This window comes from Chelmon rostratus, chromosome 2, assembly GCF_017976325.1.
Source record: "Chelmon rostratus isolate fCheRos1 chromosome 2, fCheRos1.pri, whole genome shotgun sequence".
Classification (NCBI taxonomy): Eukaryota; Metazoa; Chordata; class Actinopteri; order Chaetodontiformes; family Chaetodontidae; genus Chelmon; species Chelmon rostratus.
Genome location: NC_055659.1, coordinates 24,169,915 through 24,191,031, shown reverse-complemented (window position 1 = coordinate 24,191,031; position 21,117 = coordinate 24,169,915). Strand labels below are relative to the sequence as shown.

Below are 21,117 nucleotides of genomic sequence, written 5' to 3'. Positions count from 1 at the left end.
TTAAAACGATCACGATCTTCCAAGCAGACTGGTGAGTAGATCTTTTTCTACTGTACTGTATATGTGATTGTTGTGATTCAACATACATGTAATGGTCTCAGTGCTCTGCAAACTTGACATTGTTTGTTGTTTGTTCATTAAAAAGCTATGAGGCTGCCCTGCAGCGTGTGGTTGTGGCATCTTCAAACGTCCCCTTAAGCAGTCTTTTAGTCGCTGTCTGGATGCAGTTATGGACTTGTAAACTCATCAAAGCACCTTGAAATAACCAGCAATTGTTCTGTTGATTCTCAGAAACTCATGAATATCTTTTCCTCCTTTATTGTTAAAACAAAGACATCTTGTGAGAGATTCATTTAAAATTAGAGCTAGAAAACAGAATTTGCATTGGCAGGACAATGTGTTGCTTTCAAAAACAGTACATTTTAATAATCTGAAGCTTGCGACCACTAACTTTACCTCAACACATACGTCATCCAAATATCATTCTTTATTCCAGTCACTGCTTGTCTTGGGTTGTGTTAATACCGATAAATACGAAATAGAAAAGTCATTGTTCATCAACTGCAAGTCCTGTGAGATCAGAAACAGGGGAACAAGTGTTGTCCTTCAAAACATGCCAAGACAAGAATGAAAGCAGGTGAGAATTCATTGGAAATCTCCGTATTTACAGTTCACGGTCCCCACCTCCAAAACTAACACAGGACCCAACCAACAACTCGTGAATCAAAGGAGAGATTGAAAGCAGTGATAGGAGCCGGTGTGTGGAAGGCAGTCGCAGCTGAGAGGCCTCAAATACCAAAGTCAGCTCTTTGCCCCCTGCCGAGGTGTCAGCTGTGGTGCTGCAGGTGGAGATCTAATGTGGAGACGGTGCATCCTATGAGGATGGTGATGGACTCTGATTTTTCACCTTCTCCGGCTCTGGAGGCGCGGCTCTTCTCTTGACTGTGCTGGTTTGTGTTTCCTCATCGTCTGACCTGACTACAGGGGTGTCCCCCCCGCTGGCGTTCATGGTCTGGCTGTCGGAAGAGGAGTTTGAAGATGTGGAGGACATGCGGGACTTGGCCTCAAGACCCTCAAGGACATGTCGAAAGAGTCCATTACTGATGACCTCCTTGTCGTTGTTGTTTCCTTGCACTGTGAGTCAGATGAAAAATATTGTTAGGGATGTAGTCGTGCAGTGTGTCTTGTGATCTCTCTTCTATTTCCGGTTTTCCATACCTGGCAGCGGGGAGGTCAGCACCCCCTCTTCTCCCCCGGCGCTGAAGAAGACATCCAAAGCCTCTGGGTCAGAGATGTCAATCAGCTCCATCTGGTCCAGCAAGTCCACATTCACCTCCATGGAGGAGATGCTGCCGATTGGAGCTGCAGGAGAGGGGTAGCAATGAAATGACGTGCATTTGTATATGAATGTGTGTTTGTGTGTGCTTACGGGTTTACAAAAGCGCCACCAAGGCCAACTCACGTCTCTTGTAGTCTCGGATGCAAAGGTGCGCCGAGGACAGGTAGACATCCACGTCATGCTGGAAGACCTCCTCGAAGAAGCGCTGCCTCTCTCTCAACTTGAGCTGCTGTGCCGCGTCCACATCTGGGAGCCTCTGGCCACGCTCGGCCTCCGCTGGCAATCACAACAGAAGGACCAGGAGTTAGATAGCAGCTCAGATAAGGTGTCATATCTGATGACTGCAGATTAGAGGTCAGAGAACATGTAAGGCTGCATTCCAGTCAAACGCTACACAGCAAGATTTCACAGAATGGTTCTTCCAGTCTGGAGGCAGGTGTGCCAGCCAGTGATATTACGTGGTGATGATGATACAGTCAGACACATCTCACAGTCACATATATCCAGGTATCCAGAAGGGGGAGACATTGAGCTTAAAGTGAGAGATGTAAGGAGGTGGAATCTCCTTCTTATGGACTGCTGAGATTGCCGTTTGAAATTTAACAAAGCAAGGAGGTGCAATGAAAAATCACATATATCATAATTCATAAAAGATATTGTTGATATCTTAACTGTAAACAAATGTCTCCATTTGCCACTGAGCATTCTTTCCTATGATTCATTCCAGTGACACGCTGCTTTTTCTGTTCACACAAACAGATAAATCAAATTGTTGCTGTTATCACAACACTAATTAAACACTCTCCAAGCGTCCACGCTGTCCAAGCCTGCACATTTACCACATCAGATCCACAGGTTCATCTGCAAAAGCAAGCTGTCAGGTCCTTTCCCAAGTTAATCTTGTTTGAGATACCGTGCTGCGATCACATTTTCCCCTTCATCAGCATCCTTGTAATAAAGCTAAGTGCAAGTCCAAGTCAGTGGAGGGGTGAACTGCTGCAGTGGCTGCAAGAGGAATGAGGAGCGGGGAAATGCTCAAGTCAGTACTGTAAATGCCTGAGACTATGGCCTCCACTGTCAGGGAAACAGAACTTGAATTGACACTAATGTGATGATATAAGATCTGTAATCGTTTCCTACAATATCTGTAAATGCAAAGAAAAACGAAGAAGATTAAAAATACAAAGACAGCAACAACTGAGTTAAAAGACACTTAATTGCTCCCTTGAGGAGAGGCTAAGTTAAAGACCCACCAAAGTTCCCCGCCATTTCTATGGGACCCATCAAATCTGTTCACAGACACACAAAGGTAACAGAACCAGTTTCCCTTCCCTGCACCTCTAAAGCTCACTGACCACACCTTTTTGTTTTTACACTTGGGTTTTGCATGAATGAAATAAATGAGGTGTACCATGTGAACTTGCTAGCTTGTGCTAAGCTAACCGCGACCTAGCTTCATGTTTACCTTATAGACACATACGAGAGTGGCATCAATCTTCTTGTCTAACTCTCAGCAAGACAGCAAACTGTTGCTTTAGATTCATTTTATAGAAGAAGATACATCACATTTTTCGGCACATGCTCAGTATGCACTGACAAATGATGCAGTCTTTTATTGTGAAGTGCATTTCTGCTGTTTCCCCCTTTTCGTTGAATTCATATTTTGCACAGTCATCGGGGAGCTGAGAGTGAGTTTTGAGGAGCTGCTGCAACCTGCAGACAAGGATTGAGCTAATTGGATGAGGCTTTCAAGCCATGTCTAAAGTGGGAATACTGTCAAGATTATCCAGGCTGCGTTGAGAGCAGCAGTCACAGCAGCTCTATAAATACACCAGTGGGAGATGGAGGAAAGACACGCAGCTCAGGATGTTTACAATGCCAGGAAAAGAGAGGATTCCAGGGATCTTCTGTTGTCTCTGACAATATAAAGAGGCTTCCACTGACACAACCTGCTGCATAATGAACTACAGTCATGACTTAATCACTGCTGCGGTCAGGATAATGCTGCGAATCCCAAAGATGTAGATGTTGCCTAAGAGCAGCAACAGGTTGCCACCCTCAGATTGCTGCATCAGCGCAGTCCTCCCCACGAGGCGTGCCCAGGCACATGTCTGTGGTGACGGGAGGACACGCGCCTGTCACTGCAGCTCTGCTCTGCACGATTTGACATCCTGCCTCCTCGGAACGGGGACTGCAATCAGATAGGCAGACAGCTTTGGAGGGAAGGGAACAAGAGGACAAGTCAAACCTCAGGGCTGGACTGGCTGACAGCACCGCATACAGTGTGTGTGCAGAACGCGGAGATATGAATGGGATTCCCCACAGACTGACAACATAAAAATCTACAAGCACACTGACAGCAAAAAGTGATGAGTTGACAATATCTGCCTTGACACACTGATCATATTGTTGTGCGTTTGTTTTGGAATTATGGTGCTTTTAAACATGATTTAATGTTTTAAAAAACTCCACTCCAGGAGATCCTAGCATGGTATCAGAAACCAGAAACCAGACTCATTCAATTTGTTTTTAATAGACAAAATGAAAAAATCGATCTGTTATCTCTGATCTGCAGCAAATCAACAAGTGACGAAAACTTCATTTTTCTACCTTGGAAACAGAGCTAAAGCGTGACCATTTATAAGTACTTATTGTAAATTATTTTTTTATCTTATCTTTATTGTTATTATTGAAGTGAGGTTGATTGTCCGTCTTTCTTTTTTATGTGAAGCACTTAGTGCAGATGATTTCTTCTTTGTAAAGCACTTTGAGCTGCAAATCTTGTATAAAAGGTAATAGACACATTCAGTTTATTATTATTATTATTATTCTCTGCATCAAACTGCTCCTCTCATCCTCATTCATCCTAAAAAACAGTCCAAACCAGTGGAGCAGGGACTGATATCTTGCCCTTTAGTGCCTTGTATGGTTTAAGCTCCAGAAACTCCAGCTCCAATGATTCGGTGATGCCAATCAATTTCTTTAGTTTCAGTCTCCCTGCCTGATAAATGCCTTCATCTTTCAAACTCCACAGCTCTAGTTTAGTTGAGGTATTTTGGCTCTGAAAACTTCTCCTTCTTTCTTTTTGAAACTTTATAGTCTTATAGTCAACCCCAACAGACGCTGACGCCCTAAGACCCGTTGATAGATTCTGATGTGTGAAATGGTCTTAATTCCTTGTTTAGTCATTTACGTCACTGCTCTGCAGGAGGCGATGTTGGTGATTCCTGGGTGCAATTCCTCTTTCATAGTTGCAAGCTGTTCCTCCTGTGTCAGTCATCTTTATGCCATTTTGTCTTTGCAGCACTTCTGTCTGTGTGTGGACGTCTGAGCCTGCGATGCTCTCTTCTCCTTGCACCGTTACACAATCGGGAACACTTTTGTCGAGGGGAGCAGCGCTGACAAAGCAAGATGTCAGTCACAATCGGGAGCTGCCGGCTTGACATGTGTGTTCGGATGAAAGATGAAAGGAGCTCCTTGTTTCACGTGACCGGCCGAGGACATCATGTCAGACAAAACACTGCATTTGTACTGGATGAGGGACTTTCCTTTCTTTTCTTTCAAAAGGAGAGCAGGCAGGACTCAAATAGCCCATCTGCGCTGAAAATGTCTCCAGGAAAATTGCAGGTTCCTGGTTTAAACAAATTGCTTATCCTGGAGTTTTTTCCCACTCGGTTAAACACTGATTGATCACAGCATTGATTGGTTTCTACTTAAAGGCTGAAGCCCGCGGAGAGCTAAAGGTTAGCTGCAGATGTATATCCTCACATTGATTCTGCCTCCCTATCCAGTTCTTTTTTCCACTGAATCACCTTCATCGATACGACCCCTGTGACCTCTGATTAGCGCAGCCACTCACACGGGAAAGTCCTCTGTCACAAGAAAACCGTGGCCGCGGTGTCCACATGAGATCACATGTCTGGGATGCTACAGCCCCGCCACAGCTCAGTCTTCAGTTTCACACCACAAGATGTCTGAAGGGCCTGTGGTCGCTCAAGAGAGAGAACAGAGAGACAAACAACCTACAGGCCGGAGCTTGACCTCATATTCTGTCTTTTCTCTCTCTTTCTTGTCTGTCAATCTGTACATATGTTTCTATCTTTTCTCTCTCTCTTTCTATGTTTTTCTCTCTGTCGTTTGTGTTTTTTCTGCCTTTCTTTCTGCCTTTTCTCCGTCTCTCTTTTTGTCTTTTTTCTGTCTGTCTTTCTGTCTGTCAGTCTGATTCTGTCTTTTTTCTCCCATTTTCTCTCTACCTCTCCGTCTCCACTGTGTCTTTTTTCTGGCTTTCTCATCCTTTTTCTACCTCCTGCCATTTTTCTTTCCATCTCTTTTACTTTATTTTTCTATTTTTCTGACTCCTGTCAGTTTTCTTCTTTCTCTTTCTCTTTCTCTTTCTCTGTCTCTGTCTCTCTCTCTCTGCCTGTCTTTTTGTCTTTTTTCTGTTTTTATGTATTTCTTTCTGTCCCTCTGTCTCTCTCTTCTGTTTCTCTTTTTGTCGTCTGTCTCTCCTCCTTCTTTCTATCTTTCTTTCATTCCATCTGTCTGTATGCCTGCCTGCCTCTGTCTTTTCCCTCCATGTCATGTCATGTGTCTGTCTCACACTCTGTCCTTTCTGTCTCCCCCTCTATCATCTCTCTCACCCCCCCCTTCCTTTCTGTCTCCCCCTCCTTCCTTCCTCTGGGTGCTCGGGGACTTGAGAAAGAAAAGGTCATAGATCAGGGCTCAGGACCAGCTGGACGTGCAGAATGACTGGAACAGACAGAAAGACAGACAGGCCGAGCAGACCGGACATGCATGCATGCCGCTCTGCCTCCCCACAGAAAGACAAACCCAGATCCTCCGCTCAGGGGGCAGAGATAGAAAGGGCCCATTCAGAGCCGGACAAAAGCAGCGATGTAGGGGAACGGGACTGGCCTGCACTCCTTAGACATGATGCCATTTACAGGAATTCATTTTGGATGTAGCGGAGAGCAAATACCCAAAACGAGCCTTCAGTTTCATTAATAGATTTCCATCCTTAACCGACCACGAGATGTTAAATTCTTCTTTTTCTGCTTTTGTTTTTCTTGAATTGAAAACTGTGTCATGATGAGACAGAGTTCTCAGAAGACCCTGGCACAGCTGCCAGCACATATAATGCATCATCCACACATGATGATACAGAGATCGTTCAATGCTCCTCTGTCTCCACCCTGACTACATCTTTTTTTCTAAATAGAGGCACATTTTCCAGTGTAAGAACTACAAATGCAAAGAATCGGGTCATTCTCTATCTGTTTAGTGTCTGACTGTCATGTGCCTGTTTCCACTGTCGGGGAAGGGACCCTGAAACGCTGTTGAGAAGCACTAGCAGACCAGCAGCACAGGCAACACATTGATCTGAAGGCTAAATGAAGGGATAGGAGGGCTCGGTGTCACCCACAGGCTGCCATTAGGCCGTCACTGTGCTAAATGAAAATGTGAGCTCTCTGGCAGACTCCCCTGTGACAGGAAAGGGAAGGTCGAGCCAGAACGGAGCAGAGAAAACTGCCTCTCCTGATGAGCCTGTTGTTTTTACACTTGTTGGTTGAAGGACCAGCTCTGACTTTAACCCCACAGCAAACAGTAGTTTAACAGAAACCCCAGTGGGCACCATCGTTTCCTCCTCCGGTTTTATTATAGAGCAGTTTGCCAGACTCTTAGTTTGAGCCTGTTCGTCCAAGCCCAGGCTTTTTCTGAGAAGTGGCTTCCTTATACAAATGGATGAGGTCATCCCTGTTTAAAAGGCTGTTGTGGTGGTGGCACATACTTCCATGTGTTGCCTCAGCCATCCCACCATTAGATGGAAGTAGCAGACTGCCAAGAAAAAACCTCATGCAATGTCAGTGGTTTGAGCAAAACAATCTGACTTAATGCCTTTTGCCTGTTCCCAAATGTCTTATTCATTCATAAATAAATATAAGAATAAATGCTCTAATATATATACGGAAATAAATAAATGTGGCAAAGCATTAATTACTTTCATAGTTCATATATAAATAAATGCTAAAACAAATACAAAAAATTAAACATGGCAACATATAAACATCATATAAACATCATATATTCTAATAACATAATAATAAAAAGAAATAAATGCTGAAATAACTACACAAATAAATAATTAAATATAGCAGTAAATTAACATATTAAGACATATAAATACATAAATGCTAAGAAATAAATATTTAATAATGGCACAAATAAATCAATGTTTGCAATTAATTGAGACATCAGCTAATAATTTAATTTAAATTAATGTATCTACATTATCTTTTTTATGATTTCTTCCTTTATTTCTACATTTCTGTTTCAACTACTGACACACACTGATATGGTATACATAATAAAATAAAAAGACATTTATTTACTTCCCAATTCATTACCAACATCTATTTATTTAATTATGTTTTAATTCTATGTTTTTGTTTTCACTTATATCTTTAGTTAGTAGTTTAGAAGTCATTTTTGTCACCTGTATATCAATATTAGTATCAACTCTTCTTCATCCTTCTTCATCTCTCACACACAGTCTTGTATGTACATTGAATGGACGAGGCACGATCACCTCCTGCACAGAGACCGCCATCGCTGACTTCTAACCGCCAGGACAGACCCGAAACTCTGAGGTAACACTTGTTTGGGCTGAGGCCCCTGCAAATAGACTGGCTGCCCTTTCCACCCAGACACTTTGTGTCGGAGGAGAGAGATTTCATTTCACATGGATGGCTTCCTAACTCTTACACAGAGCGAGGGGGGGTGCAGAAGAAGGCAATGAGTTGCTGTAAACACAGAAAGGCAGCGAGGAGAGGGAGGGAGGAAAGGTCAGGCAGGACAGGAACACTCGCAGAAAGGCTAAAAATGAGGAGGAGGATGTCTTAAAAAAATCTAGAGCATGATGGCAGAGAGAGGTTAGCCAAAAGTGAGTCAACACAGGGGTGTGGGTTGTGGAGATGGAGAGGATAGAGAGAAGGAATTCTGCACAGGCTCATTAGTTTAAAGAGGACGTCTTGTTATTTTTACTGAGAGTCTCTTCCGTACCTTCCAGCACAGTATTGACCTCAACCGCAGCAGCAGGCTGTTAACAGTCTACAGCTGGTCATTAGTGGATCAGTCTCTTTGCTGGGGCTGTTACTGTAATTAATGGTGTCTCAGTGGCTTTGAAGAACGGTGCAGCGACCGGTTGGCTACAGGTAGAAGATTTATCCTGCTATATCAGCAAGAGCGGAGCTGCGGCGACAAACCACACGTGCTAATTTATCACAACATTAAAAAGATGATGCAGAGTGCCTCAGCACATCCTGGTTAGCACACTCCTGCTGTTTTACAGGTTTCTGTTTTCTAACGGCTGCACTTTCAAACCAACACACTGCTTGTTTATGCTGGATCCTTTCCTCGTTCCTCAGGAGAGAAACTGCCAAGTGGAACAGATAGGTGGCCACACATGTAAAATGGACAATAATATCTTTGGAGACTTGCTCTGTCTCACACTATTATTTTTGGTGTCCCTCACTTCTTATTTTCACTCCAAAAAGCTGCCATTCGGCGGGCTCCAGTTGCAAGGACAGTAAATTATTTATGCAAGCTGCTGGTGTGTGTTTGTTTGTCTGTCTGGTCCATACTGCAGTTCATGCATGTGTGTGTTTCCATTTGCATATTAGATCGGGTTGTTTTCTCTGGGACAAAGCAGTGTCCAGCACCATCAGCCCAGTTCGTCTGGACAACAATGACATCAGTATTAACCCTCTCCTTCCTTCTCTCCTGCCTGGATTACACCCAGACTGACAATAGGACTGTTTGTAGGTCAGTGTCTTGTCCCACTGCCCTCCATAAGCCCACAAGCAGACTGTCATGAGTTCTGATCAACACAATAGGCTTCACCAGCTGACAGTACTGACATATCCATGTTTTTTCTACAATGAATAATCCTCTTATCCAGAATGACTATTAATCAACAGTAGAATATGATTAATAACTATTGTTAAAGCAATCCAATCAGCCAATAATGCTCAAAACTCTGTAGAATCACAGCATCAGTGATCATTAGTGCATCTGGAGTAGCTGTCAACAGTCTGACGCAGGGCATGGCAACAAAGTTGAGCACAGAAAACCCTGTCACACTTTTATCAGATAATTAAATCTGCAGTCACACTAAAAAAAACTTGAAATGATCTCGTGGAGGTTGAGCGAGTTTCCTCTCTGTCTAAGTGTGCCTTAACAAGACAGCGAGGCAATCAGGGAAAGTGTTCTTTCACCATTAAACCCTCACGCTGACATCTCTCCAACGCTCACTCTGATCCCTGTTCTTCCAGGAAAAGCAGCACTGCCTCTTTTCTGTAGGAATCTTTGGTTCTGCAGGCACCTGCAGATCCTCTACTTGCTGCAGAAGACTAAAGGCATTTTTGTTTTTGTCAAGTTTGTGACCTTTTTAAATGCAATTATTTTTATTCCATTTTTTTTCTTATGCATGATTCATTTACTCTCCTGCACATTTATTCCCTTCAAATGAAACTTGGGGCAACTTAATACTGCACTGCCACCACACTAAAGCTACTATCGTTTGGCCACAGAGATGTTTTCGCTTACTGGCTAATTAGGTTGAAGTTGGGAAGAGCTATACTGGAAGCACATGACATTACCAAAATTCATGAGCCAATGAAGTCCTCAGACAAGTCTAAACTGGCAAAATAAGGTAAAACACTAGTGTGGGCTGTTTTAATGTGTTTCCTTGCCTTATTAAAGCAATAAGATTTTGGCCACTTGGGGGCAGCAGAAACAAGTTGTAAACAGTGAAATATGATCACTTTCATGATTAATAATAGCAAACAGTTATAACTGTTTCTTACAGACATCCAGCATGTACAGAGCAACAATAAAAACAACAAGACAGCAACAACAGCAATCCTGTTTCTGGCCACCTGATGAATGTAAGTCCAATATCCACTCTCTTTTAGCTCTGCTTTTGGTCTCCACCAGCTCACAAGGGAAATATCTGGCTCTTTAGCTGCTAAATGCTCCACTCTGTTCACCAGCTGGTAGTTAAACCTGTCTTTGTCTGCTGTGGGCAGGTGGCACACAGTGGGCTTTTACAGCTTTTTAGCTGAAAACAGCTGCGTGACAGTGAAACAAAACAGTGAACTGGAAATCATTTAAACGCTCCAGAGAGCTGAGAGGAACTGCGGAGTCGAGTTAAACCTCTCCGCATCGTCCCTGTCACATAGTCATTCAATTGTTTGTTAACTGATTGCTTTAATTTCTCACCTTTTTTCCTGATAGAGGAATAAAACATTGCTTCTTCTCAACGTCAGCACCCAGTGAACAAACTCTAAATCAGTAAGTGATCAAACAGGTGAATTTGTGTTACATGGTTCACACGTCTGGAGGAATGTTCACATGATGAGTCGCTGCTGTCTGTCTGATGAGGGCTCTGAACACTGTGCGTATGCCTGGAGGCCTTAGCTCTGTCTATTCCCAGAGGATTCAGCTGAACAGTGAGTAGATGGATTTGTTAGGAAACTAATGAGAGGAGCTGGTCTATGTCTCCAGGGCTGCACAGCTTAGACTGTTGAATTGATGGGAACCTTATTCAGCCACCCATGTAAAGCTGTTCAGCGTATTCACACTGAAGCACACACATATGCTGTTAGTGCTGACGTGCCAGAATAATCGGTGTATTTGCAGCCTGTGAAGTTTTCTCACATTGGTAGGCAACAATCCAGTGGCGATTAGATAGCAGAGCAGCATAGCAGAGATAGAAACCTCAGAGTTTGATCATTTAAGGATACAGACAGTACATGATGTGGATTTTTACGTCTCTAATGAGCTCATTAAACAGAATCTACTTTTCAGTCCTAAGAATATAGAGAGAGTAGAAACAGTTCCTTCTACACCCAATGCCCTGCCATCTGTAACACGCTCTCAACAGCTGGTCAGGCCTTCACTCTCTGGCACATTCCCACAATAATCAAAACGTGACAGAGCGGACTGCTGGGGCACAGAGGCTGCGGGGCAGAGCAACAGATGGGAGACGTCTTCCCTGGACACACAGCCCTGATTCTTTTTAGCCTCGTGAAATCACACGCTGATCTCACTGGGACTAATTCAGTTTCAGGTCGGTGAGTCCTATCTGGGTTGGTGTGTCTGTGGAATGAGCCGCAGACCCCGCTGCAGTCAGCCGACTGATGAGATCTGCAGGCACAATCCCATTAGAAATAAGAGATCTTTGTCTGGAGCTCTGCGGTGGCCCAAATCCAAGCCTGCTTCAGTGTGTGTGTGTGTGTGTGTGTGTGTGTGTGAGTGTGTGTGTGGGGGAATGCATCCCCTTTCCTGTGCAAAGAGAGTGTGACCTATTCACTTGGTATTAGTGAACATTACTCAGGGTGATGATTCAACATTCCTGTCTAATTTTTTGGCCAGCACAGCACTTGGACCAATCACTCCAGGCAACATCCACACACGGCAGCTATTTAACACACTGGCTGGACTGTCACACCAGCTCCTACAATGTATCTGACACACACACACACACACACACACACACACACACACACACACACACACACACACACACAGCTTTTGCCTCATAGTAATGGAGTAGGGAATAAATATGGTCAATTAGTGCCTCACTTTCCTCACTTACTTGAAATTAATTTCACATCATTTAATATAACATAGACACTGGACACAAGTAACTGGACACAAATACGGGGAAAGGTGGGTTTTACCTCAGCTGCATCCATGCACAGACATGTGATGCTTGGAATGCAGCTTGAGTTTCTGTTTCTTTGCCTTAAATGTTCAGCCTGTGTGTCTGCTATACGTCTGGCAACCAAATATGGAGAATACATTGCTCCTCTCTAATGTCCTGCTCTACATCTAAAAATAACAACTGTGTTAATGGAGCAAACTTGTGGCTGAATCTCCGAAGGAGCTAAAAGCTGAGCTTCTGCAAAAGGTTTAGAAGTTTTAAAGATGACTCACAGGGCAGGCGCTTGTTGTGAAGGTTGGCTGACGAGGAGCTCATCCTGTTGCTGGAGCAGTCGTAGGAAACAGGGATGATCAGTCAGAGGTGGTGAGTGTGTGACGGCCGCTCAGCCCTGTGAGAGTTCAGCAGGGGGGCTGCCGATCATTTCCCACCGCCTCTGCTCGAAGTGACTGACGCTGACCGCCACGCCGCCGCTCTGCTTCCCCGCTCCCCTCTCCCCCTCGGTGGACTCTGAGCCACTTGGATGAGGAGAGAACAAGTTTGTGGCTTTGTGGAGCCGACCAGCTGACCAATGACAGGGAGGAGGGAGGAGTTGAGGGAGAGCAAGGAAGGGATTGAGAAAAGGGAAGGAGGGATTTTATGTAACAGAGTGGAAAATACCAAGGAGAGACAGGCACATGCCTTTTGTTATTTTTGTCTTCTTACACCCCCTCCCTCCTCCCTCTCTCCCTCCCCCTCTCTTCCATCTCTTGTTCCCTGTCTCCCTTTTTGTTGCAGATCTAAATCCTCTTTCTTCTGTGGCACCATCAGGCACAAGTGATGTCACAAATGGTATATGAATAAACAACAATATTATTTGTCGGAATTGTTTAAAAATGAACTGAATGGCATTGATGGTGGTTTATTGTGGTTCCTCTTCACAAAGATCACTTTGTTCCTTGCAGAGAGGCAAATTCTAAATGAAACTGATATTATCATTACATTTTGTTAGAATGTGCTGTTGAATATAAATATTTTTTCAATCCAAACATTAATAGCAATGTCTTTTACACAAAAATTGTTTTAGATGTCCGACAGAAGGCATTCAAATAAAGATCCATAAAGCTAAAACGACTAGTGGTTAATTAATCAGGCAATTAACATATTTTTATCTGCATGTTAGTTTAGTTTATTGTAGTATCTTTATTTTAGTTTATTATTACTTTCCTATATTTCTTATTGTTTCTAACATGGGGGTTGCAATACAAATTTCGTTGGCATGCTATGCTTAGTGATAATAAAGACGATCTTGAATCTTAAATCTTGAACAGATAATTAATGTGCGACTTCTCAGATAATTTTTAAATCCATCTTAAACCAGTGAGGATTTATAGCTTTTCTGTTTTCTATCATTATGAATTACATACCTTTGGGTTTGAACAAAACATGACATTTAGGCACGGGGGAAGTGTAATGGGTATTTTTCACTGTCTTTACTAAACAAACAATTGATCAGTTAATTGAGAAAATAAGCAGCAGATTAATCTATGATAAAAAAATAAGTTAATAGTAATCGTTATAGCCCAATTTCATATTTCTTGTTGTTAGTTAGTTTTGGCAGAATTTTTTTCTTTATGTTTTTAATGCTTTGCTGCTCTGGTGGATTAGAGGTTTATTTCCAACTCTGAGTCCAGTCCACCATTGTTGCATGTCATCCCAATCTCTCTCCCTTCATTTCCTGTCATTGGCTCACCAAAAAAATTGATTTGGGGTTTTGAAAACTTTCTTCAAAAATCCTCTCTCTTTTTTTCAAAACATAATTTGGATCAGAGTGAGGAGATGAAGGCTGCAGCAGAATCTCTGACAGTTTGTGTGTCCTGGACACCATCTAGTGGACAACAGATGACATTTCCACTTTGTCTGAGCTGCACTTGCTCATTACACAATATTTGCATGCAGAGGCTTCACAGAGCCGCATTACATCATCACCTTCGCCCAGAACACTGCACTGGTATTTGAGAGGCTTTTAAAGGGCGCTGTGCTTCAGATACAGGCAGGAAAAGTCGCTGGTGTGAGAATAAGCACACAGTGAACTAACTTGTTGATCAAAAGAAGATTTATATTTTTTAAGTTAAAGCAATTGAACTTATCTTTATTTACGGAGTACCAAAACCATGGTACAGAGTTCTTTACATGAGACAACATGCTTATGTCTACAAGTGCATAAGCACGGAAACTTTCACCACTGAAACTTGGCATTTGTGCCACGCTGAAAACTGAAACTCCAAATACAAGCTGTAATTTAGCAGTTGGGAAGTGGTGGGAGTGACTGGCGATTTCTATCAATAAAAACACACTCTTTGTAAATGTCAGTGGTTGCGGCGGTTAAGCCTGAATGTGCTAGTTGTGGCAAAGACTGCAATGCAGCGCCTTACCATGGCGTGAACTCTCTCCAGCATGTGTGTGTGTGTGTGTGTGTGTGTGTGTGTGTGTGTGTGTGAGAGAGAGGGAGTGTATGTGCGCATGTACATCAGAGGATGAAAAAGACAGAGAGAAAACAGAGCGATACAGAAAGAGAGCGAGTGGGCAGAGGAAGCATGATGTGACTCAAAGTGAGAAATCCTCTTCACCTCAAACTAAATTCTGCGTGGGCTTTCTCATGACTGGGGGTTCACCTGCTGAGGCCCTGCAAAATCAATAGCTGAGACCTGGGCTGCTGTGCTGCTGAGGCAGCCACGAAGCAAAGGCCAAGTCCTCTTTCTTGTGTTTTAAAATGAGATGTAAGGGGGAGGCAAGAAAGCAAGCAAGAAGAAAGTGAGGAAAAGTACATACACAGCGAGCAGGCGGCGGGGCGTGGGTGAGGGTGAGGGGACATTGTTAATGTTGTCTGCACAACCATGAAAGGCCTTCTTCTTCTGCAGAGGATTGGCTCCGGTACTTAATGCTGACCTTTGAACACTTTGCTCAAAAGCAATTACTGGCCATTTCAAAGCATTCATACAGTTCGGTGTCTTGCTCATTGAGGATGAAGCATTGTAAGTCTGCATCCTCCCATTGAGGTGAGAAAAGCAGGCAGTGAGATAGCGAGGGCTGTCTGCTGTCAGATTGCAGATGTGATAGCAACATTTCTGTTTTTGCTCGTGTGTGTCCAGGCTAGTCTAAAGCAACGCTTTCCTGCCCTCACTACACCAGGCAAAGTGCCAAAGCCATCAGGCAGTCATACGCCTACCATCAGCTGAGGAGTTGCACAGCAGTCTCATTTCTAATTATACACCCAACAACAGAGAGCTATGGAGCGAGGCAGAGAGTGGAACACGGAGAGAGGAAGAGGAGTGTGATTACAAATGGAAGAGAGGCTGAGAGTGCTACTCAGCAGCAAACACAGGGTGAAAAAGTTCAGATGTGAGAGACTGAGAGAGAGAGAGAAAGAAAGTAAGAGAGGGTGAGGGAGAGACATCAAATCTGTCTGAGAAAGGTTAACAGGACCGACTGACTAAGTAGAGTGGGAGTGTAAAATGTAAAAGCGAGTAGGAGGGAAGAGAGAAAGGAAGAGGAGAAGAGAAAAGGAGGAGAGCGTGTCTGATAGACAGTCTGTTGAGCTTGTCTGGATGCCTCTGATCATTCTGCTCTGTTTCGCCTTTACACCTGCAGCCTGGAAGGACGACACGAAGCCAGACAGGTGTGTGTGTGTGTGGAGCGTCTGTGAACATGGATGGACATGCTTTGTGAAGATGGAAGCACAGAGGGACGGGTGGATGGAGGCACATGTGAGTAAGTCTCCAGAATGATGCTTTTGAAAACCAGTCTTTCTTGATTTATGCAGCATGTTCCTGTCTTTTAGAGCCAGTTATGATGCACGCATTAGCCTAACCCTGAATGCATGCTCAAGGAACTTGCAGGCTGTGAGATTCAGCACCGGTGGTTAAATTTGGTTGTGTTGTGCTAGAGCACCATATAGAAACATCAAGCTGACTATGTGCAATGTTGCCACTACTGATATGCAAATAATCCTCAACACAGACTTTCTTTATCATGATAGCACCAAACACACTCAACACTGCTGTGTACTTCATTTGAGTAGATTAGCACCCTGTAGTGAAGTGATCGCCTCATAAGGTTATTCAGCCCGGATAATGTTACAGTATGGGCCTGTTTGGGTCATGATCTGATCATACCTATGTGCCAGTCACTGTGAGTAAGAAGCCCACACACATCTGAGTCATTTGAATGAATTTGCATTTACACTGCAGGCATTTAGCTCACAAATACTTGTCTATTTATGTCTCATGGTATAATGCTGAGCGCTCGCACAGGAACGCCAGTGTAATGTCTGATCACACACACACACACATAATAGAGGAACAGCTCATATCAGACATGCATGTCATGCAGAGCGACAGAGGTCCATTCAGCAGTGGTGCTCAACAATGATGATGATGATGATGACATAATCCAGGGCATTGAGATGAGCTTTGCATTGACAGGCTGTAAAAGTCCTGCACTGCCCTCTACATCCTTGCATCATTTTGTGTAAATAATGTGTCTGCAGCATAGTTAAGAAAACATTTCGTGTGTGTGGCCACAAAGTGCTTAAATTTAGCCCCTCTCAGTGAACTGACTCACCACTGCGCATGCATGTAAGGAGGAGGATGGGGTTTCAGTAGTTTGTGGTGCTGGAGATCACTTCAGTCCCATGAGAAAGATGCAGACTGGGGTTGAGAGTTTGACATCCTGCACCTGAATACACACATTTTCTTTTGTTTCTGGTGGAAAATGTCACCGTGACAACTTGATTGAAAGATTATATTAACCTTGCATTAAAATCTAACCTTTAACTTTCTACCCACCCCCACCCTTTTACTTTGCGTCGTCGTCGCTACGCTCGTTCCTTCACCAACCACATTGTGCAGTACTTTGTTACCATAGTAACTTTTTTTTTAAACAAAGGCATCGGTATATGTCCATCAAACGAAAGCCAGTCAATATAGCAATTGGTGGTTGGAAAAGCTTCATTTCAAGCTGATAGTGATGATGAAGTTCCTATTTATCTGTCAATGAGCATATTTACACGCACTGATGGTGCCAGGTGGCACATTCAGAGTAGGGAGGGAAAGTTCTGTCATTTATCAAGAAATCTTTGGAAAGAGAGAAAGCCACAAGCAGGGAGTACGGATAGGGAATTTAATGATTCTCTCCAGCTTGACATCTTGTTTGTGAGGATATTAAGTGCACTAATATTTGTTTCTTCTACTTTTCAGATCGTGACGACCTTGGACCTAACTATCTGCACTGCTTGCCAAGAGACTGGAGTCTGTGTCACATGATCAGAACACCTCCTCAGCTTCTGCAGAAGGGCATGCAGTGCCAGTGTGAGTGACGGGCAGCGTGAGCCAATGAGCTTCACACCGAACCCAGCTCTTGTCCCAGACAGGGACAACCTCCCACTCAAAAAGAGGGACCAAAGACGGAGCTCACCACCACCACAGCAGCTGCAGCAGCAGCAGCAGTGTGATGCTGTGACATTCAAGGCTCCCTATCCTTATAAAAGCCACAGCGAGTTTAAGACAAAGCACACGGGCCCCTTCCAGCCCGTACCCAAACGTGTTCCTGCACTGTACCAGCCATGGATGCAGACATCCACCAGGTCCAAACCTCAGGTCCTCTCTGCTTTCAGGGAGCATCACGGCTGCGCAGAGTGGAGAGACTTCAACCCCCTGCACCTCGGCTGGGACTTTTCTCACCACTATCAGCACCACAGCCACTTCTCTGGCACACCTGCTTTCCACCCAGGCCACCCACTTCACCGCTCCAGATTCAGCCCCGTCTCCCTGGTCAATGAGGGTTTCCAAAGGGTGGGTGGAGGCTACGGCTGGGAGCAGCTCAAAACGTTAAGTGACAAGAGTTTAAACACAGAGCGGGAGAGCAATGAGAGGAATAAAGGGCCATATGTGAGGAGGAGAGACAGAAAGGTTGAGTATTTTCCCAGGGTTGAAAAAGCACGTCCTGCATCATTGACATGCCTATCTCACTGTCCACATGGGGACCTTACACTGCAACACGATGTGCAGCACAAATTGGCAAAGGCTGTCAAAAACCCTGTTTCTGGACATTCCTACATAAGATTTCCCCCTGACAATAAGTCAAGAAACACGTACACCTCCATGAAGGAGGACTCATCAGGATCTTCTGATCTCATCTCTTCTGAGCAGGCATCTTCCTCCTCATCCTCCCCCAACCATTTTCCCTGGCTGCTCCCTCACTTTGTGGCAGGCTCTCTGATCGAGCTCAGGGACGGGCGGCTGAGGAGGGTGGAGCACCTGCAGACGGAGGACTTCATGCTGGGATCACTGGCCTGTCCAGACCTGCACCTGAGCTGCTGCACGGTGCAAAGCATCTCCCCCTCAGCTATGTCCTCCATCTCACGTCTCCTCATCCTGCTTCATGACCAGCAGACCCAGGTGAAGGAGAATCACTTTTTGGTGTTCACCATTCACTGCTGGCCCTCCACAAGTAGCTGGCATCATTCCTCTCATGTAGTATAACTACCAAAAGTTGCATGTAGGTCACAGGGGAGATGTTGTGCTGTAAATACAATCTTTGAACTTGATTTTCCATCAGTGTAATATGCTGCTGATTGAATGGTATTATGCCTAATACAAATTCTTAAATCCTCTCAAATTCTTAAAGAGAAAATGCCTTTGGTCAGGCTTTCACTGTGGCATGTTAAAGGGGTGATATTTTGTGTTTTTCTACTGTAAACAAATACAAAAAAAACTAATCCGGCAAAGAAGAAGAAGAAATTAGCCACACTGCTGCACTGAGTGACTCGCTCCTTCATTACAATGAACATAGGCACTCCCACATACGCAGTCCCAGTGCCATAAAATACTATTACACAAAATTTATATTAATCCGCAACACCAAAAAAACAAAAAAATTGACTACTCATTTAATGTTTAAGTGAAGAATGATACTACTACAAAGTAGTAGCAGTGCTAAACTACAGCTCCCAGCTGCTTCAGAAAATAAAGCTGATTTTCAAAGATTTAAGTAAAAATTTAAAGTAGCTATTGATATTTAATTGCTATGACCTCTGGATCATGTATTTATGGATGGCACTGTTGTTATGTATGTGGTTTAAAAAAAATCTATTGAGTGTTCACAGAAATAGCTGATCAGCACACCTGCAATTATCAAAGGTCTCTTTTTAATACATAGAATGTTTTAGATAAGCACATTAAAAGAGGTTTCAAACAAGTCTTAATCATTCAATTTGTCTCATTGTATTGCATTTTGATATGAATGTAGCACAAGTAGGACAACACCACCTCCTAGTGAACAAGTGTGTAAGCTGCATTTCTGTGTCTAATCCTCCTGTGCATATGTAACATCCTCCTCCAGGAGCTGGTGGATGTCTACATGGAGTACCCGTTCTTTGTGCGTGGGCGGGGCTGGTCCTCCTGCAGCCCTCAGAGGACCGCACGTCTCTGTGGCCTGCAGTGCCGCCAGCTCAGCGTGGGGGACGTCTGCCTGGCCCTCACCCCTGTCTCGGCCCCCCGGTCTCCGCCGTCAGCCACCCCGGAGCCAATGACCTCCCCCAGGAAGTCAGAGGAAGGGTGTGAGTCCCTAAAGGCCCCACAACCCAACGCTCCCCCAGGTTCAGAGCGGCCAGCGGGGGAGCAGAAGAAGGAGGTAGAGGGGGTCCGGAGGAGACACTACTCAGCCCCTGAGTTGAGAGGTCCAGGGACTAACTGCATGTAGTGAGGAGGGTCGCTGTTTTACGGACAGGAAACAAATCGATCTCTTTTAATCTTTGCTGTATTCAGCCAATATTTGCTGTCTTTCTACCTCCTGAATCATATTTCTGTGCTTGACTGTGGTTTTTAATTGTGTCTAAGGAGTAAAAGCTTAAGAAGAATGATAAGATTAACTCTCAGGATCCCCCAGAGATAAACTTGCATTAGGATATTCGTCAAGGTAAGCCAGGGATCAAACACTGACTATAAGAATTGAGTTAAACGTTACACTTCCTGCAAGCCTGATCAGAGTCCATCATGATGCAGAATTCAGATGTTATTCACGAGAGACCTCAGTCAACTTAAAAGATTTTTCTGAGAAACAAAGTGCACGTCTTAGCTGCCGTGGGGAGCTGCTTCAGTGAATTTGAGAAAGATTTTGTAGGTTCAAAGAATATTTTCACTTTGGGTTTTAAAGTGAAAGCTCATATTATTTCTAGCAGCTCTGACAAAATCGGCCCACGTTCCCCGAAAAGCACAAAAAAAACCTCCCTCAGGTCCTTCACAGCTGATCATATTGTTTCAAGCTTCTCTCTCTTCTGCCTAATATTATGGAAGACTTCTTTATGATCATAAACCACAGATCTTGTTCCAAATCGCTGGATATCCTTATTAATGCCAGGAACTTGTCTGATAAAACAGTCCTCCGTTTGACAGTGAATTTTTACATTGACATCACTTTTTTCAGTAGGATTTAGTTTTACGCTTCTACCTCTATTTTCTATTTAAGGTGACAGATACGTTTGTGTTTTTAACTGTGTGGGCTGTGTTGTGGTATGCTATGCTGGAAGCTCTCAGCTTCTCTGTGAATGTCAGTGTGAATGCCTTTATTTGCCTGGTTGTCACATATAACGTATAACATGCTTTGCTTTTGTACCGGCGCTCCTCGTTTACATGTCTGTCCCGTTGTTAAGAGTGGACATGCTCCTGCTATTTGAAAGTACTTTAAAAGCACATTCCCTGATCGGTGTACAGCACTGCAATGTGATTTCCTCCCAGGTCTACACAGTACACATTTAGACAAACTTGAAAATTTAAATCCGGACCACGGGGACTCAAACATGATGCCACAATTAGGGCAGACAAGGTGCTGCAAACACAGATCGAGTCTTGAACCAGCAAAATGGTTTTCTCACTTTTCAATAAATTCATCATGTGTAAAATTTCTTGTACATTTTATCTCCAAAACATCAATTTACAAGCAGAAGGTGCTTTGAATGCAACTGTGAGGACCAGCATTGAGTTCAAATGAGGTAAAAACACACTCCTGCTTCTTGTTT

At 43.8% G+C, this 21,117-nt stretch overlaps 2 protein-coding genes across 7 annotated transcripts; one reads left to right on the top strand and one right to left on the bottom strand.

The window, feature by feature from the left end:
- Positions 1–295: 295 nt before the first annotated feature.
- Positions 296–12,556, bottom strand: LOC121616924 (dysbindin-like). The gene is made up of 4 exons (XM_041951814.1): positions 12,338–12,556; positions 1,463–1,615; positions 1,219–1,362; positions 296–1,134 (listed from the first exon to the last, which is right to left on the bottom strand). Exons 1-4 carry the CDS (start codon positions 12,378–12,380, stop codon positions 875–877), a joined length of 600 nt encoding a protein of 199 aa, XP_041807748.1. The 5' UTR covers positions 12,381–12,556; the 3' UTR covers positions 296–874.
- LOC121616887 lies at positions 7,925–20,989 on the top strand. Of its 6 annotated transcripts, XM_041951778.1 has the most exons (5): positions 15,320–15,443; positions 15,693–15,808; positions 17,300–18,010; positions 18,251–18,499; positions 19,443–20,989. In XM_041951778.1, the coding sequence occupies exons 3-5, from the start codon at positions 17,435–17,437 to the stop codon at positions 19,800–19,802; spliced, it is 1,185 nt and encodes a 394-aa protein (XP_041807712.1). In that variant the 5' UTR covers positions 15,320–15,443; positions 15,693–15,808; positions 17,300–17,434; the 3' UTR covers positions 19,803–20,989. The 6 variants fall into 6 exon arrangements, with proteins under 6 accessions (XP_041807687.1, XP_041807712.1, XP_041807667.1 ...); XM_041951753.1 differs by lacking the exon at positions 15,320–15,443 and adding an exon at positions 7,925–7,986 and having other exon boundaries at positions 17,300–18,499; XM_041951733.1 differs by having other exon boundaries at positions 17,300–18,499.
- Positions 20,990–21,117: the final 128 nt, after the last annotated feature.

Coding starts and splice junctions, on each gene's coding strand:
- LOC121616924 (XM_041951814.1), bottom strand. CDS start 12,380: ATGAGCTCCTCGTCAGCCAACCTTCACAACAAGCGCCTGCCCT. Junction 1,616..12,337: donor TCACAACAAGCGCCTGCCCT/GTGAGTCATCTT, acceptor TGTGATTGCCAG/CGGAGGCCGAGCGTGGCCAG. Junction 1,363..1,462: donor CATCCGAGACTACAAGAGAC/GTGAGTTGGCCT, acceptor CCTCTCCTGCAG/CTCCAATCGGCAGCATCTCC.
- LOC121616887 (XM_041951753.1), top strand. CDS start 17,435: ATGAGCTTCACACCGAACCCAGCTCTTGTCCCAGACAGGGACAACCTC. Junction 18,500..19,442: donor TTCATGACCAGCAGACCCAG/GTGAAGGAGAAT, acceptor ATCCTCCTCCAG/GAGCTGGTGGATGTCTACAT.